Here is a 17,770-nt window from a genome sequence, read left to right on the forward strand (position 1 = left end):
TATTATATTACATTGTTTTCTTCAATTGTACTCACCTTTTTATTTATATCATTGAGATTATTATTATCTTTTTTTATTGCTTTCAAATTCAGATCTTCTAGCAGAAACATTTGCATTCACAGTGTATATCTAGATATGAGTATGGAAGCTTGTTTCCACCACTGAATAAAAAATAAAACAGGTATTTGCATCTTTTTATCTTACAATTCTGACTTTTTTCTCACAATTGCAAATTTACATCTCACAATTCAGACTTTTTCTCAGAATTGTGTGATGTAAACTCGCAATTGTGAGTTATATGGTCAGAATTGCGAGATATAGGCTAAACTCACAATTGTGAGTCACTAGCAATTGTGTTTAAATAAACAATATTAGCCATAATAAAAGTATAAGAGGTTTGTACAATAGGAAACAAACACAAGCAATCAGTTCAGTCAAAAGTAGGAAGCAGTGCTAGTTATAGTACAGGATTTCAGTTAAATAAAAATATAAAATTAATGAAAAAATAATAAATAAAATATAAAGTTATGAAACTTTGCCCTTAGCCAAATCAATTTGCTCTGATTAATAAGACCAAAGATTGCTGTTTGATATACCGAAAATAAATGATATCTCGTTTAAAAACTAAGAGTCAGCGGCAAATTCCCAGGACTGGCCGAGATAAAGCTGTTCTTGGCGGGTATATGAACGCTTAACGGCTGCTGACGGCCTGGAGCTCACATCTCCGAAAACGTCTAATCAAATTATCAAGTAGGTGCTATGTTTATATATTCAGTAAGTCACATATTTGAGGTCTAAACTACATTCTCGCCTAAAAAAACTCTTAAAACTACATTCCGTGACACAACAATAGTAGTATTTGTAAAATTATGGTGGTTTGCTCGTCTGCCATGACACTCGCTGTGAGATATTCTGCAAGCAGAATGATATAAATGGTGAAACGGTTCCTGTGGTGATACTGGTAGAATATCACATGGCTGGAAAAGGCTCTCAGCCAATCAGGTTCAGTGGGGGAAATATTTATTTGATCCCCTGCTGATTTTGTAAGTTTGCCCACCTTAAAAAGAAATTAAGGGTCTGTAATTATTTTGGTAGGTTTATTTTAACGGATAGAGACAGAATATCAACCAAAAAATCCAGAAAAAACATTATATAAAGGTTAGAAATTGATTTGCATTTCAGTGAGTGAAATAAGTATTTGATCCCCAACCAACCAGCAAGAATTCTGGCTCCCACAGTTTGGTTATGTGCCCATGTGGAACACAGATTAGTCCTGAAGTTACTCCTAATGTTAGCTCGTTAGGTGTACAAGACATCTGTCCACACAATCTGTATATTCCATTCCAACCTCTCCCACCACCATGGGCAAAACCAAAGAGCTGTCAAAGGATGTCAGAGACAAGACTGTAGATCTGGACAAGGCTTGAATGGGCTACAAGACCATCAGCAAGAAGCTTGGTGAGAAGGAGACAACTGTTGGTGCGATTATTCGGAAATGGAAGAAATACAAAACAATAATCAATCGGCCTTGGTCTGGAGGTCCGTGCAAGATCTTGCCTCATGGGGTAAGGATGATCATGAGAAAGGTGAGGGATCAGCCTGAACTACATGGGAGGAGCTTGTTAATGATCTTAAGGCAGTTGGGACCACAGTCACCAAGAAAACCATTGGTAACACACTATGTCGCAATGGACCGAAACCCTGCAGCGTCCGCAAGGTCCCCCTGCTCAAGAAGGCACATGTACAGGCCCGTTTAAAGTTTGCCAAAGAACATCTAAATGATTCAGAGAAGGCTTGGGAGAAAGTGCTGTGGTCACGAGACCTAAATTGAGCTCTTTGACATCAACTCGACTCGCTGTGTTTGGAGGGAGAGAAATGCTGACTATGACCCCAAGAACACCATCCCTACAGCCAAGCACAGAGGTGGAAACATTATGCTTTGGGGCTGTTTTTCTACTAAGGGTACAGGATGACTTCACCGCATTGAGGGGCCGATGGGCAGGGCCATGTACTGTAAAATTCTGGATGAGAACCTCCTTCCCTCAGCCAGAACACTGAAGATGGGTCATGGATGGGTCTTCCAGCATGACAATGACCTGAAACATACTGCCATGGCAACAAAGGAGTGGCTCAAGAAGAAGCACATTAAAAGGTCATACTCACAGTGGCCTAGCCAGTCTCCAGACCTCAATCCTATAGAAAATCTGTGGAGGGAGCTGAAACTTCGAGTTGCCAAATGACAGCCAAGAAACCTTAAGGATTTAGAGAGGATCTGTAAAGAGGAGTGGATTAAAATCCCTCCAGAGATGTGTGCAAACCTGGTGACCAACTACAAGAAACGTCTTAACTCTGTGCTTGCCAACAAGGGTTTCTCCACCAAGTACTAAGTCGTGTTTTGCTTGGGGATCAAATACTTATTTCACTCACTGAAATGCAAATCAATTTCTAACCTTTATATAATGTGTTTTTTCTGGATTTTTTTGGTTGGTATTCTGTCTCTATTTGTTAATATAAACCTACCATAAAAATTACAGACCCTTCATTTCTTTGTAAGTGGGCAAACTTACAAAATCAGCAGGGGATCAAATAAATATTTCCCCCACTGTATAATATAATATAATATAATATAATATAATATAATATAATATAATATAATATATCAAAGAGTCCATAGCAGTGTATGCTATGGGTCTAAACAGAAACTGTTCTCAAGAATTTCATTACAAACCTACTGAAAACAAACGGCAGACTATTCCAATGTTTATTATTTTTCTACCAAAGTTCCCCTGTGAAAAATGTTTCATTTGGTGCTGTTCTTACTTTCCTGCTTCTCGTCTCTGCAGTTGGCCTTTCTCACATTACAGAGTAATAAAAATACTCTCTCCCTCTCTCTCTCTTTTTAAACTTTTTTAAGCAAACACTATTCAGGGCAGTGGCTTGGTACAATATGGTTGCACTTACATGGAACAAGTCTGTTAGCCACAACAGCATATTCACACTCTGATTCCAGAATCTGTCTCTGATTATGTGTAAAGAGCATACAGTAAACAGGCATTGTGGTACAGAACTGATAGTATTATGGTGAATGTGCACCTGCTATGTTTAAACTACTTAAGTAATTTGTAAAATTACAGTCACACAATTGTGGACTTTTGCCAAAACCAAAGGAAGAGATCAAAAAGGTACATATGTTGCTGATTTTAAGGAAATACTTCATGCTCTATTAGGTAAAAGCTGGAAGGAGCACCAAGTAAAACAAATAAATCATTGCTGGCACCTTCCAATAGCAGTAAAGAATCAAAAAAGAAAGAAAAGTAAATAGCTTAAGATATATAGCTACAAGCCTTGGACTAGTTCTGTAGCTGTGACTACACAACAGAAACTTTCCTGTCTGTAAAAATCCAGTCTGTCAGCAAAACATGGTTGCACAGTGGAAAAGTCAAACTGATTGAAAAACAACACAGCTAAACTCACCTTAGTGACTGCTGTAAACTTCCTTGAACGGCAGAGAGCAAAATTAGAAGCAAAGAAACTAAGACGGAGTTCACCAAAGTCTCTGCATGCATGTTTAGATCCCCACCAGAAACCTGAAGTGAAGTGCCTTCAGGAATTTCCACTTTCCAAAACAGAGGGAGAACGGGCTGGCCAAATCCAGCTTGAACGCTTCAGAGGCCAACAGCGCTCTCCATATGAATGCCTTTGATTAGTTGTGACTACTGGTACAAAGGCAGGAGAAAGAGATAAAGTACCAAAAAAAAAAAAAAAAGAAAGAAAAAAGAAAACTTGGTCACCATAATTCAAAACAGTTGTTCATACAGATGATTTAGAATTTTTCTTTCCATGTCCCTGCACTGCTGTCCTTTTCTCCTATATCTCACAATTAAAATATTGTCTTTATATAACCTAATCATACAGATGCAGGAAATATGAACAGGAAATATGAAATGGAGACTGATAGTTATTAAATAAAGAATCTTTCACGACTATTTTAATGAATTGGGATCTCTTTCACGATAATGATTTCAATTATTCTGTATCTATTTGAGATAGGCTATGTAATGTCTATCTAAATACAAACCTGTTGTGCTTAAAAGACCTACTGTAGTTCCATGTCTGCAATCCACTTTCCTTACATTAATAAACATTAAATAAATGTAAATATGAAACACAATACAAATATACAGTAGCTACAGACCCCAAACAAGCATATGGCCCACTCTGTATAACGTATGTTGTCTTCAAGCATAATTTGAAGAATCAGAGGACAGCAGGGTATTATGATTACTACTTACCTTATGATTAGCTATGCTATTACTTATACATTTTTATATATCAAATTCACAAGGAACCTCAGAGCAAAGATAAGCACCCAGGTTCGTTTCAATTTACAATAGGGTTGAAAAGATACATATGCACTTCCTGTTTGCAATCTTCTAAATGGCCTTATAGCCTACTGTAGCTATAGCCTACAGCTAAATACGGTTTATCACGCCTAGACTGGGCGGTCGATCTCGGTTGAAATACTCACAGTTCGGTAATTCACGGAAGTGATCAACATTATACTTAATTTACTTCCAAAAAATAGAAAATCACAAAGAAGTACGTGTTTTCGCGTGTTCACAAATGTACGTTACACATCGTGTTAATTTAGCCCTGTGATCTTGGGGGAATCCATACATAACACCCGAGAGAGCGAGCAACGTTCTCTTTGCTTGACAGCAACAGTTTAATGAGCATAAACAAAACAAAACAAAACACTCCGCCTCTTCAGACAGCAGTTCAGACGATACATCTACAATCCGATGTTACATCGACCAAAAACAGCTATACTTAAATCGAGGTAAACGGATTAAATAGTTCCAATCCATGTTTATCCATGTTTACAGCTGTGAGAAGTCAAAACGTTGGTTACCACGTTGTCAGTCATCGCCATTTCAGGACTCTCTCGTGCTCAAGTGGAACTAGGATCATTTAGTGATTTATTAACTAACATATTTAAATTAGGTTGCAATTTTTAATGCTGTGTCTGCGGCCATAGTTTCAGTATTGGGTAAATTCAAAGCCTTAGATTTATGTTGAATGCAGAACTAATTCGTGGCTTTTAAATAGCTTTACATTTAAACAATAAAATAATTATTGAGGTGCATTAAATAGCTCATTTGTTAAAATTAGCCTACCATACTTAATAAATAAAAAATGAATTTGAATTCTAAAAGTCTAACATTTAATACACGTGACAACGTGCCAAGATAAAAATGTCACAATCTACCCCAGACATTTATGAAAAATAACCTTCAGTCAAAAAGTACCAGTTTAACCCTTGATTTCTGTCATTTCAGATGATGAGGAATGATAATTAATATTATTTGTAGCCTAATATTAATTGTTGTTTTGCTATTATTATCATCATTATTGTTTGTTTTTATTTTGTTTGTTGTTTTAATTGCAAAAAAGGCATTTGGGTAATTGGTCTTTTAACTCTATTCAAAACCTACTGGTATAGCCCTTGTGACAATTAGCCCCGGTGTTATCTACATTATTATTATTATTATTTATTTATTTCCGATGATCATTTCAGGATAGTTTGTTATATATTTAATTTTAATCAATATTAGTTGTTCCTATTATTTTAGTAGGCTAAAACTGCTGTGTGTTCAAGAACGTTTAACAGTGACTAAAAATGCGATTTTAAATTCTTTTTTTTTTTTTTTTTTTTTTTTTAATTCACGGGCATTTCATCTTCATTCAACATAGTCAAAAAAAAAAAAAAAATGGCAAACTTGTTTATATCGATACTGATATTATACATGTCAAGGCCTGCGGGATCTCATCCTGCGCGCTGTGCTGTAGCAGGTCACGCGCGTCTGGTGCGCATCTGTCGCGCGGCAGCTGTGACTGAAGCTCGAGCTCAGTACGAGTCATGGACTATACACCGCGTTAACGGCGATACTTCAATAACCAGTAAGTCAAAGAGCGATTTTCTGTCGTTTCGACGTGTGTGTTCGATTAGAGTGTCGCATAAGAGATGTATTTTGTTTTATTCGGCTTGTTTGCATGTCTAACGTTACCAGGAAGTGTATGCACCGACTGCGCAGCCAAAAGGCCTTTTTTAAAAAAAAAAACAGCTCTGTCTTAGATTGAAAACCTTTTTGGATACGCTTATGACAAATTTAGACAATAACGCAAGCAATATCCTAATCGACATGCCTTTATATTATGTGTAATTCGTGTGTTTTTGCTTGAGAGGTTATTTAGCTAGAGCTAGAGCTATAGCAGCAGCAGCCCTGCTCTCATCTGTTGCCATGGTAACCCTGTGGCAGCAGGAGGAATCTCCCTGCATAATGGCTGATGTCACTGTGTTCCGGTGTGCCACCTAGCCTCAAGTATAGACCTCATTCAGAGCAGGGCCGTGACAGGTATGAAAGCGAGTCTGTGAGGGATAGACGTACCGTGTTTTTTGGCTTTAAAAAAGACGTACAGTATAAGACGTACAGTATAAAACTCATAGATCTCTTAGGCTATAATTTTCCACAGCTCATGTCTGGATTTTTTTGTATTCTGAAATTTCTTGGAAAGATATTTTTGCAGTGTTTCGTCAGCAGAATCCAAAAACACATTAAATATCAGTACAACCCACTGAAGAGATGTATGTCTATCTGTCAGCTTTGCTTTCATTTCCGTTAAATATCAAAGACGACGCTACCGTGAATAATGTCTATACTGACAGGTTCTCGAGTCAGCCTGTTTTGCATGCTTTGCTTTTACATGTGAGGAATTTTTGAAGACAGGTGGTTTTTGGCACTGGCCTGTAAAAATGGAGGTCATGTGTTAAATATGTCTGTAGGTCAAACAGATGCTGGGTGTTTAATTGCATAATCATACAGTGTTATTTGGTTTAACCTAAGATTAATGATACTGATTCTGCAGATTTTTAAAATGTCTAGGTGGTTGTTTGTCAAAACACAGGGCTGAGAGGCTAAACATGAAGAGAGACAGACAAAGAAAGATAAATATTTTATTGATTTAATTTTAGGGAGTCCCCCCAACGAATTATGTAGCAACTAGTGTCACAAACAACATTTGCCTCCTGGGAAGTTTTTTTTTTTTTTTATTACAAAAGTAGCTGTAAACAATAGATATCTCAACACAACAGATGTTTTGCTAGAATACATTTTTAAAAATTTCACGGTCTCTACATTTGATTATACTCTGAACTGTCACAGTATTATTTGATGTAACTGCGGTTGCAGAGGTTGTGTGGAGTGTTTAATTTAATGATCAGTATTTTCAGAGCTTTTTTAAAGATTTTTATTTCTCTCCATGAAAAAAAAAAAATCACATTAGCTTAACATTCAGCAATAGTCACCTCTGTAGCAAATACAGACAGTAATAATAAAGTAATATTATTTTGGTTATTGGTGCTGTGCTAAAATGCATATACATTTGATGTATTTTGTTGTTTTTGCATAATTTTAATGGTGATAGCTGCTGAGAGAAATGTGATAATATTATTCATATGGAGCTCATTGTTTTTCTGTAGTTCCTACCCTAGTGAAAAAAAATACTAAAATGTATTTGAAATACATTTATTTTGTGCTAAGTATACTACAAATACATTTACATATTTATGTGCTATATAAAAATACCCTGCAGTTGTACTTTTGGTATACTAAACTGGTATACTTAAAGTCTGCTAAATTGAAACAACTGATTTTTGTACTTAATGTACTTTAATTGTGTGAAAGTAGTGCTGAGGTCCAAATAAACATATACTTAAGCAGAGATGGGCATAGATACATCAAAAAGTATTTAGTTACGAATTACAAATACTTACTCATCAAATGTATTTAAATAAAATACAAAATACTGCTGTAAAAAATGTATTTAATTAAAATACAAGTAATTTGTAATTTGAAAATACAAAAATACAAACAAAACTTACACGCAATCATTTGAAGTGCTCTCTGTAACAATGGACTACTTGCACAACTACTTCCGCATTCTACTTATTACGGCTCGAGCGTTTCCGGTCAGCGTTCAGCGCACTTACATACAGAGAGCTTCTAATGAAAATGTGAATTATTACTACGTTTTAGGGCTGCAAAATGTTTTTTAAACAATTAATCATATTCTCTGCATTAACATTAATTATCTTCAACCTGCTGAAATGTTTATTAATATATTTCCCTTCCAAATGTGCATTCTGAATAATAAATAAATATATTTCCCCACTAACCTACCGGCCTTTGAATGCTTGAATGCTTTTTCTTTTGTTGCTTGATTAACAATAATGACAGACAGCAGCAGGTTTATTAGGCTGCTATCACTTTAAGAACGAATGCACGAACGAACTAATATACTTATGGTTACATTAATTTAAGACACGACCGACTGTGTTTTCAATTAATTAATGTTATTTTTTTATTTCTTGACCTACCCGTCCATGGATTATCTGCAGCGCCCGCGGATATAACTGCGAATTTGCGCATCACTAAACAGCGCACATCATGCTTTAGCCAGCAAGTTCTAGCCATTTACGTTAATCTTTGTCCTATAAAGGCATTCAGTGAATAATATCTGATAGTATATTTTACTAGATACTTTACCTTAAAGCAGTTTCACTGAGCACAAAAGCAGCTTCTTTACCTGCTTCTGACCTTGCTATGCAAAATAAGACAGACAACGGTCACGAGCTCAGCAACCGAAACAGTTGCTGCCTTTTATAGTGCATTCACACGGGGCGTTGGCGTTAACGCTTCTCATTTACTTTGAATAGGTGACGTCATGCGTTGCCGAACTGAATTGTGGGTCGCTTCATTTGCGTTGCTCGTGGCAGAAGTTAAAAATTTCTGAACTTTTCAAGTGCCAACGCAAACGTCAGCCAGGCGTTCATCAGATCGCCTTATGCAAATACCCTAGCGCAGACATTAACCAATTCAATGCATTCATGCAACACCGGAAAGTAATGTGATTGGCTGTTTTCCCTATGATGGTCGCGTCAGCACCAAGCTTCAGACACGCCCTCCATCAAGCGTTGACGCCAACTCCCCGTGTGAATGCACCGTTACAGTTCCTCCTGAACCAAAACAATGAGCTTATGCTGCACTCACGCCATAACTACCGTAATTAAGAGATGGCAACCCGTGACGTTATACTAAGAGCGGCAACACTCATGGCAACGCTACCAACTCCGAAATGAATCTGCAGCAGTCAGGTGGTACAGGTCAGAACTCTTTAAGTTGTTTATGTTCGTTATTATTGTAATGTTATGTGCTTTGAGACATGAGGAAATTTAACGCTGTCTCTCGTGATGCTTTTGCTCCCTGCTGTGCGTGTTCATGTGTTTTGAAGGAGGCGTGACTTTGGAGATGCTCTGAAGGGAGGGTGGGATCTTATGCTTTTAAAGCTTGCTCGATATTGCTAGCGTCTCCGAAAATGGTGACCTGTATGTGAGAATAAAATAACATATTTGAATGTATTTTTAGTATTTTAAATACAAAATACTCTTCCTCAAAGTATTTAATTACAAATTATTTGATTTTTTCTTTGTTAAGGAAAATACAAATGACAAAATACTCAAAAGTAATTAAATACGTATTTTAATTAAAATACTGCCCATCTCTGTACTAAAGTATATTTGATTGTGCTGAAGTGGAACTATTGCAAGTATACTTTAGATACACTTTAGATATCTTGCATTTAAAGACTATTATTATACAAACAAAGATCATGCAATCATTATTAATAGTGATATTAAAACACTTTTTAGGCATAATATGTGCAATAAAGAAATAGTCCAAATACAGCTTAATTATCCTTTTATATCAGTAAGTCTTAAGTGATATGTCAATAAATATGTTAATGGATTTGAAGTGTACGTAGTGTGAAATAAATGTATTTTAAATAGATTTTGTTATAGGTTTTTATATATTTTGGTATAGGTTGGTATACATAACTTGGATCAAGCATAATACAATGAAGTGAGAATTAGATAATAAATTCTGTAGCAAATTTTAGAAACAAAAAAGCCTTTGGGAAAATAATTATCCTTCTCATAGCCTATACAATCTAATCTAAAATACAAAACATTTATGTAACAAGCGAGCCTTAAAAAACAACATCAGCCACCATTAAAGTGTTTAGTGATTGCATCCTGGCTTTAGGCAAATAGTCCTTTCTGAAAAAGTGAAAGTAATTGTAGTCTTCTGCAACTTACTCCTACATTACTGCACTTACACCCTGTAATTTAGTTTTCACTTGTCTTCAAACCTCTATCTATCAACATATGCTAACTGTAGCAATTACTTCGCAAATTGCCTGTGACTACATAGAAGCTGTTCTGAGCAGACCACTATGTTCTTGACATAAATGTAAGAACTTTTAAGATTCAACTTTCCTTTGTAGACTTCACATTTTTATCAGATGCACACTTTTTGTGCATCTTGCCATTGTTCTAAATCGACCTTCGAATGACCTTGACTGTGCTTTTTGTGTTACATCTGACTTTGAAATGTTTACCGACTCCAGAAAAGCTCTTCATCATGTTATACGATGTTTGACATACAAAAGCCGCCTGACCTTACTAGGCATGACAGTTCGGTGGAGCTGATTTTTTGCTTTTGTGTTGATATCACATGTAAAGGTCAAGCTTTCAGCTGTTATGTGATGCAACATTCATTGACTGGACTCCTTTATAAATAAGAATAAAAGGCTAATGATGCTCTTGCAGGACAGGCCTCAACTCTACCGATCAGCTGTCTTTTGTACTGAATTCCATTCCTCTCTATGCCGGGGATGAATGCACCAATGAGGAGCCTGACCGTGAGTAACCTGGTCCCACAATCCCATCCGTCCATGGCTCCGCCACTCAGTGTTGCATATATTCCTTGTCTGATGTGGTGGACATTATTTGTCGATATAATTGTACCCGTTTGGTACACCATATGCCATGTTGACTAACTGTTGTGTGTTATTTACAGGGTATGCCTGATCGCATGTTATGTGCAGTGCTGGAGCAATTTCAGCTTTACTTTTCCCGTTGGTATGTGCGCTTTGTTTCAGTGAGTGTGTGATATCCATGTTTTATTATTGTCCTCGGTATGAATGGCTCTAGTGCTGATATTATGCAGTCTCATTATCGGTCGCCTGTCGTTTGTGTTACGCTGAAGATCCAGTGTGATCTTTGCAGAAGGTAAGTCAGTATTTCTGTGTGAAGTCAACAGTCTGTGTTTTATGTACATCATGTGCTTGATTGTGTTTATGGTGACTGCAACACTACATACTGTCTGGTACCATACTGAGCTGTGTCCTCATGTTGTACTGTACAGCCACAATGAACACATGGCTCAAATCTGTTTGCATGCCACTGTAGTTACTAGACGTTTCTTTGCTTAGGACTTTTGACATGACACTTCCTATCTGGTGCTTTTTATACCACATAATTATAGTAATTAGCATTTAGGCTGTTGCTAAATTTTGCTAAACTAAATTGATTTTCATTTTTCTAATATTCTATTTTTGTAATATAATTGCTTAGTGCACATATTCAATTGAGTTAGCATCCAATAAAGAAAATATCTCATGGCTACAAACAGAATTTGAGCTTTGCCTGATGTGTAGTTTAAGTTAGCATTTGTGGTCGATGTGCTTTTGTCTTTCAGATCCACTCTCTCTATAGCACAGCGAGCCCAAGCATGCTGAAGAGGAAGCAGAGCTCGCGGGTCGAGGCCCAGCCCATGACCGACTTTGGACCAGATGAAACACTGACAGACAGTGCTGACATTCTTTGGATCAACAAACCAGTATGTGAACAAATCTCTAAAATCTGATCACTAATTTCTGACCCACATTCACACAGAAATGAAAATTGTGTAATTATTCACTTGCACTCTTGTCATTCCAAAATGGTATGATTTCTTTCTCGCATTGAACACAAAAGAAGATTCAGAATAATGTTCATGCTGCTCTTTTTATAGTGACCAGGGACCTTTAAGATTCAAAAAGGACAAATAAAGATTATACATGTAGCCCATCTCGTGTGCTATAATCCAAGTCTCCTGAAACCATACAATAGCTTTTTGTGAGGAGCAGCTTGAAATATAACTTGCTATTCATTGAAAATCCTCTACTGTATAGCAGAGACCAAGATTTTCAGTGAAAAATTGTTTGGCATAAGAAATCTTGGAGTATAGAGCAAAAAATCATATTGACTTCTTTTAAGGAGCTTTTTTTTAGTCGCTTTTGGATGGTGAATAGTGAATTTTCCTTTTCAGGTGAACTATTTCTTTAAACTAATTCCTTTTGCTTAGTTTATAGTGGACAGACAAAGCCCGCTATCCATTTTTTCGACAGTACCCGATCAGTCAGGACAAGGTGCAAAACTGAAACCCTGAGTATGTGCCACACTCTAAAACAGATTGTGTTTTTTGTCCTCAGTGGGTTCATTCTCTCCTGCGGGCCTGTGCTATAATCAGTGTCATTTCGGTCTGTATGAATACACCTAAGACCTTTGAGCACTACCCGCCCCTGCAGTATGTCACCTTCACCCTGGACACACTGCTGATGTTCCTCTACACTGCAGAGATGATCGCCAAAATGCATATCAGGGGCATTATCAAGGTAACACACTCAATCAGCATTATCACGATTTATAGCAGAAATAAAATGAGGGGGAAAAAGACTGTCCTTTGAAGTGAATAAAATGGGCAGGTGGCTAAATAACGTGTGGGCAGTTTAATTGGTGAATCAGGAATAACAACCCCATAGAGAGATATTGAATAGTGAATAATTTGCCTTCTGAACCAGCCACAAGATGCATACAGGATTTTCCTTATCTTTCCTCTGGCATAGAAAGCAGTAAGGTTTATGTAGAAGATAGAGTAATTAATTTGTTTTTTAGCCCTGAGATCGTATGAGCACAGGGTGATTAACCTTGCAGCAATTAAATGCTAAGTTAACACATGCATTTCAATGTTATTGAAGGAGAGTAACAACATTATTATACAGTAACCTCAACTCAGTTAATTAGGCCAGTATATTTGTTTTGTATTTCTATCTTTAGGGTGCTTATGATCTGTGAAAATCAGACTTGTGTTTTTCTTTATCACTGTTACCAGGCATATTTTTGGTCATTAGGTATATTCTGGACTTGAACACAGCATTATGAACAGTTACTAATGCAGTAGTCTAAGCATTGATTTAATTTAAATAATTCATTATCTGTTGTGAATTAGGCAATTTCTTTTCATTTGATTTAGTAGCTCATTCATCAACATTAACTATTTCAAATTCAGTCTCTCCTAGTTGCCAATTAATAAAGTCAGTCAGACCTTTACACAATTTGAATGCTATCCATTTAAAAAATCATGCTCGTGGCCTACTAATACAGTGTGAGATCTGAGCACTGGAGCTGATCAGAGGCTCTGAAATCCCAGGGGATTTCTGGGCAGATGTCTTGGAACAAGTGCTTCATCCACTGAAGTATCTGTCTCTCTATCAAAGAAAAGCCACTGGAGCGTGAACACAATCTGTACTCAAGCAAACAAACCTGAGCACGTGACATCTCTGATGTCATTTCCTGTGCACCAGCTGCATGTGTGAATAGGTAGTTGACATGACAAACCCTATGGTGTCATGCAGTTTGACATGCTGCACTCTATTTAAAAACAAACCCTTTCTGACCTAATATTTTTTTAAAGACTGTATGGAATATATGTACTTTAAAAAAAACAAAAACAAAAAAACATATACTACTGTTAAAAACTTTGGGGTCGGTAAGATCTTTTATGTTCACCCCTGCTGCATTTATTTGATCAAATATACAGTAAAAACAGTAATATTGTGAAATATTATTACAATTTAAAATATCTCTTTTCTATTTGAATATATTTTAAAACGTAATTTATCCATGTGATGGCAAAGCTAAATTTTCAGCAGTCTTCAGTGTCACATGATCCTTCAGAAATCATTCTAATATGATGACTTACTTCTCAAGAAACATTTCTCATTAATATCAATGTTGAAAACAGTTGTGCCGCTTAATATTTTTTGAATACTTATTGACATTTATGTATGTATGTATGTGTGTATGTCTCTTTACTGTTATTTCTTAAACCAGAAAATTTAAATATAGGACTATTTTAAATAAACTAGTGAAAGCTTAAAAATAAATGCTTAAAAGAAACCAGTTACATGAACAAAAATATATAGTTATCTTTTTATATAGTTATTTTTTTCATGGGCATGTTATGCTTCCACATGAATATTTCCACCTGAATATTTACCAATTAGAGACATAGTTTGATTGTTCTGATTACCTATATTTTTTGTGCCATGTTTACTTTTTCTAGGTAGGGTGCATGCTTGTTAGGCAATGTCTGGCTGGATAAATACTCACATTGCAGAATTTGGCTGGCTGTTGTTAACAGCTGCCACAATCTTTCATTAGACCGGTAGACCAGCTGCCACTCACCTGTGGACTTTCATTTACAGCCTGTGTCTTATCACCTGCCTCTGTTTCCAGGGAGAGAACTCCTATGTTAAAGACCGCTGGTGCATGTTTGATGGCTTCATGGTGGTCTTCCTCTGGGTCTCTCTTGTGCTTCAGGTATTGAAATTGTGTTCAGTGTTATTTCCAAATTGAATTGTTTCTTTCAAATTAAAAAGGAGTGAGCTTCATAGGTAACTCCACTCATCATCTTGTTCGTCTGAATGGTCTCAAGGTGTTTGAAATAGCAGAGATTGTGGACCAAATGTCACCCTGGGGAATGTTACGCATACCGAGGGCCCTCGTTATGATTCGAGCCTTCCGGATCTACTTCCGATTTGAACTGCCACGCACCCGGATAACCAACATTCTCAAGTAAGAGCCCCTCAAGCGCAAATAATGTGAGAATTGTCATCTTGTTTCCATATCAACCACTTAAAATTCACTTCCTTTCAGGCGGTCGGGGGAGCAGATCTGGAGTGTGTCCATATTTTTGCTATTCTTCCTGCTCCTGTATGGAATCCTGGGTGTTCAGATGTTTGGCACCTTCAATCATCACTGTGTCACCAATGATACGCAGAACGGGTAAGCAAATTTCATCATCATTATTCTCTCAACTATTCTCTTTAAATCCAATAAAATCATTTAACCTAATAGTCCAAGAAATCAAGAACTTGTCTTTGTGTGGCCAGTTTTATCACACTCCTTCTGGTTTATTATCCCTGGGATGAATCAGGGGATTTAACATTATGCTGCAGTTTTTCCTGGCATCAGCGCGAGATAAGAAGTATGCGTCTGTTGCTGTACACCTCCCACACACATCTGTTCTTTGGAATACAAATCCCATCAGCAGCTGTAAACGGTATTAATAACAGATCATCATTTTCATCATGTGATGTCACGGCCTCATAAACACTCCAGTAAGAACGGCCACATTATATGATATGTTTGTCTGAATTTCTTATTCATTTCACATGGAAGCGCTTGATAAGCCAGCGGAAATTCATGTCTAAAAATGAACAGTAAATCTTGCTGGAAGCACGCATCCCAACTTGAGGGCGTGACGAAAGCAGGGTTGAGCGCAGTCTTAATGCAGTGTGTGTATGGAGCTGTGGAGGTGGTTCTCTTTTAAAACCCAGGCCTATTTAATATTCCCTTGATGAGTGGTGTGTCAAGCCGGCTCTAAAACAAAGAACCTAAACCATCAGCAACAGAGGAGTGTGCTGAGCACTAATCACAATAATTAACGTTTCCTGTGTTGCCTGGGCATCATGCATATGCTCGCCTCTTTTCAGCAGCTTGGCCTCAATCCGTCTATATGTGCATGAGAGAAAAGAGCTTTTATATTGCGAGATATTTCACTGCACTGACATTCAATATATTATCGTTCAAAAGGTGTTAGGCGCAGGGTAAAAAATATTGTCTGCCATATAATATATGTATTTGGGCAGAATTTTCATGCATCATGTAAGTGTATTTCAGAAAAACTCAGTGTTGATTATCTTGCAGAACTACAATACTTGTCCTTGGCACAGAGTCGCTATCTGAATTACACAGGGATTCAATGGGATAAATGTGCTAGGGAGTTTGCCAGACTTGTGTCTGTTGGGGATACATTTTTAGATTTGATGTCTCAACGTTTTATTTTTTAGGTGCTTACAATATGGATGAGCACAGGCCTTGTGACCTTGCCAATCATAAACTGTCACCTTGTTCAGAAAATGTTCCACACGTTTCTCTCAATTACAGGCAGCATGTTATGACAGGTGATCAATATGATACAATCTCTGTTTCCGTCTCTATTTCTTACCATTTTTATATTATATTATATAGTGGTAAAAGAAGTATCAATCAAAAGGCATGTCCATTTTCAAATAAAATGGATTTTATGATGTTATCGGTATCTTTTGACTAGTGTTTGTTTTCAGTTTCTTCACAGGGATGATGTCTTTGGTGGATTATTTATCACTGTATAATTAAAGCTATTTTGATTCGCTGTTGTGGCTTTGATTGGCCTTTGTGATACTGCAATCAATGATCCCTACTCGTTTCAGAGTCTTTAATAAACAATTTGAAAGTATGTCTGGCGAGCCAATTTGAAAGCATTAATTTTCATTAGAGACATCAAGTGCCTCCTGAAGTAACACCTGTGGCCCAAACTAAAGCTGTCTGTATGTGTATGTGTGTTAGAATATGTGTATCTTTATCATCTTTCAGGGACATTAAGGTCATCAGTTTTGTTCAGAGTGCTAAATACACTTCTGTTTATACATAATTCAGTTATGAAATAGAGCGGATGCAGTTTATAAGCTAAGCAAATCGAAAAATTAAAATCTGAGAAAATAAAATGAGCAAGTGTGTGTGTAAGGAAGAAAAACAGGAAAACACAGGATGTCTGATTTACATAACAAAATTGTGTTTCCCATCTAAACTTGATTTCTTGGCTTTAAATGAATGTAATTCACTAAAATGTGCAATCTAATACTGTAGATTAAATTATGTATGTCGAATGTGAAGTATTAAAAGTATTAAAATTATTTTTTGTTGTTGACATTAGTGAAACTGTATTTCTAGCATGCTTTTCATTGGACTTACTGTAATGTGAAGAGTAAAATTATTTTATATGTTTTTGAGCAAGATGAGAAAAGGGGAAGACTTGATCTTGTTTAATGTTAAATTATGTTGGTATTTAGAACCATTTTAACTGCACTTGGTTACCATTGTGGTGAAGAGCTTTTGCTTAGCCTGAGGATGGATACAAATGAGGATGGGTACATGTATGCATGTATTCTCCTGTATGAATATTCTCCTGTAAAACTCGTGTACAGGCCAGTCACACCTGTTAGTAAATACGGTTGTCAGTCCCAAATGCTGACTGTGTGTGTTGCCAAAGAGGACCAGGATAACACTGCTAATCTGTGAGAAAACACCAGATGGCCTGTTACAAAATAATGGTTAATTTGATCAGATATAACATTTGATGATGATTCTTTGAAATCTCACTCTGGTCTTTTTCCAGTAGTGTGACATGGAACAGCCTTGCGATCCCTGATACACACTGCTCTCCAAATGGGGAGGGTTATCAGTGTCCGGCAGGGTTTAAGTGTGTGGATCTGGAAGACTTTGGACTTAGCAGACAGGAACTTGGATATAGTGGCTTCAATGAGCTTGGTGAGTCATTGCGGCGCTTACGTGATAAAATGGTGTTTGTAATTTTGTTTCTTCTCTGTGTTAATTTTTCAACTGCTCTGTTTTCTGAAGAATAGATGAGTGGTGCTTGCCTGT

The 17,770-nt window shown here is 36.8% G+C and overlaps 2 protein-coding genes across 7 annotated transcripts in view; one reads left to right on the forward strand and one right to left on the reverse strand.

Moving 5' to 3' along the window:
* The window catches only part of itgbl1 (integrin, beta-like 1), a 50,560-nt gene extending 46,765 nt beyond the window's left edge, over positions 1–3,795 (reverse strand). Inside the window, exon 1 of the mRNA XM_051905840.1 lies at positions 3,475–3,795. Coding sequence (XP_051761800.1) covers positions 3,475–3,566 — 92 coding nt within the window. The 5' untranslated portion in view covers positions 3,567–3,795. The remainder of the gene's footprint in view (positions 1–3,474) is intronic.
* A 2,005-nt stretch (positions 3,796–5,800) lies between these two features.
* The window catches only part of nalcn (sodium leak channel, non-selective), a 97,019-nt gene continuing 85,049 nt past the window's right edge, over positions 5,801–17,770 (forward strand). For 3 of the 6 annotated variants that reach the window (XM_051904661.1, XM_051904662.1, XM_051904665.1), the window contains exons 1-9: positions 5,801–5,961; positions 10,730–10,821; positions 10,980–11,041; positions 11,661–11,801; positions 12,436–12,618; positions 14,522–14,605; positions 14,721–14,860; positions 14,942–15,070; positions 17,505–17,656. In XM_051904661.1, the coding sequence (XP_051760621.1) occupies positions 11,000–11,041; positions 11,661–11,801; positions 12,436–12,618; positions 14,522–14,605; positions 14,721–14,860; positions 14,942–15,070; positions 17,505–17,656 (871 nt within the window). In that variant the 5' untranslated portion in view covers positions 5,801–5,961; positions 10,730–10,821; positions 10,980–10,999. Of the gene's footprint in view, positions 5,962–10,729; positions 10,822–10,979; positions 11,042–11,168; positions 11,192–11,660; positions 11,802–12,435; positions 12,619–14,521; positions 14,606–14,720; positions 14,861–14,941; positions 15,071–17,504; positions 17,657–17,770 lie in introns of those variants that run through there. The other 3 variants (XM_051904664.1, XM_051904663.1, XM_051904666.1) reach the window with 3 other exon arrangements.

The sequence above is a fragment of the Ctenopharyngodon idella genome, chromosome 9 (assembly GCF_019924925.1).
Source record: "Ctenopharyngodon idella isolate HZGC_01 chromosome 9, HZGC01, whole genome shotgun sequence".
Lineage (NCBI taxonomy): Eukaryota > Metazoa > Chordata > Actinopteri > Cypriniformes > Xenocyprididae > Ctenopharyngodon > Ctenopharyngodon idella.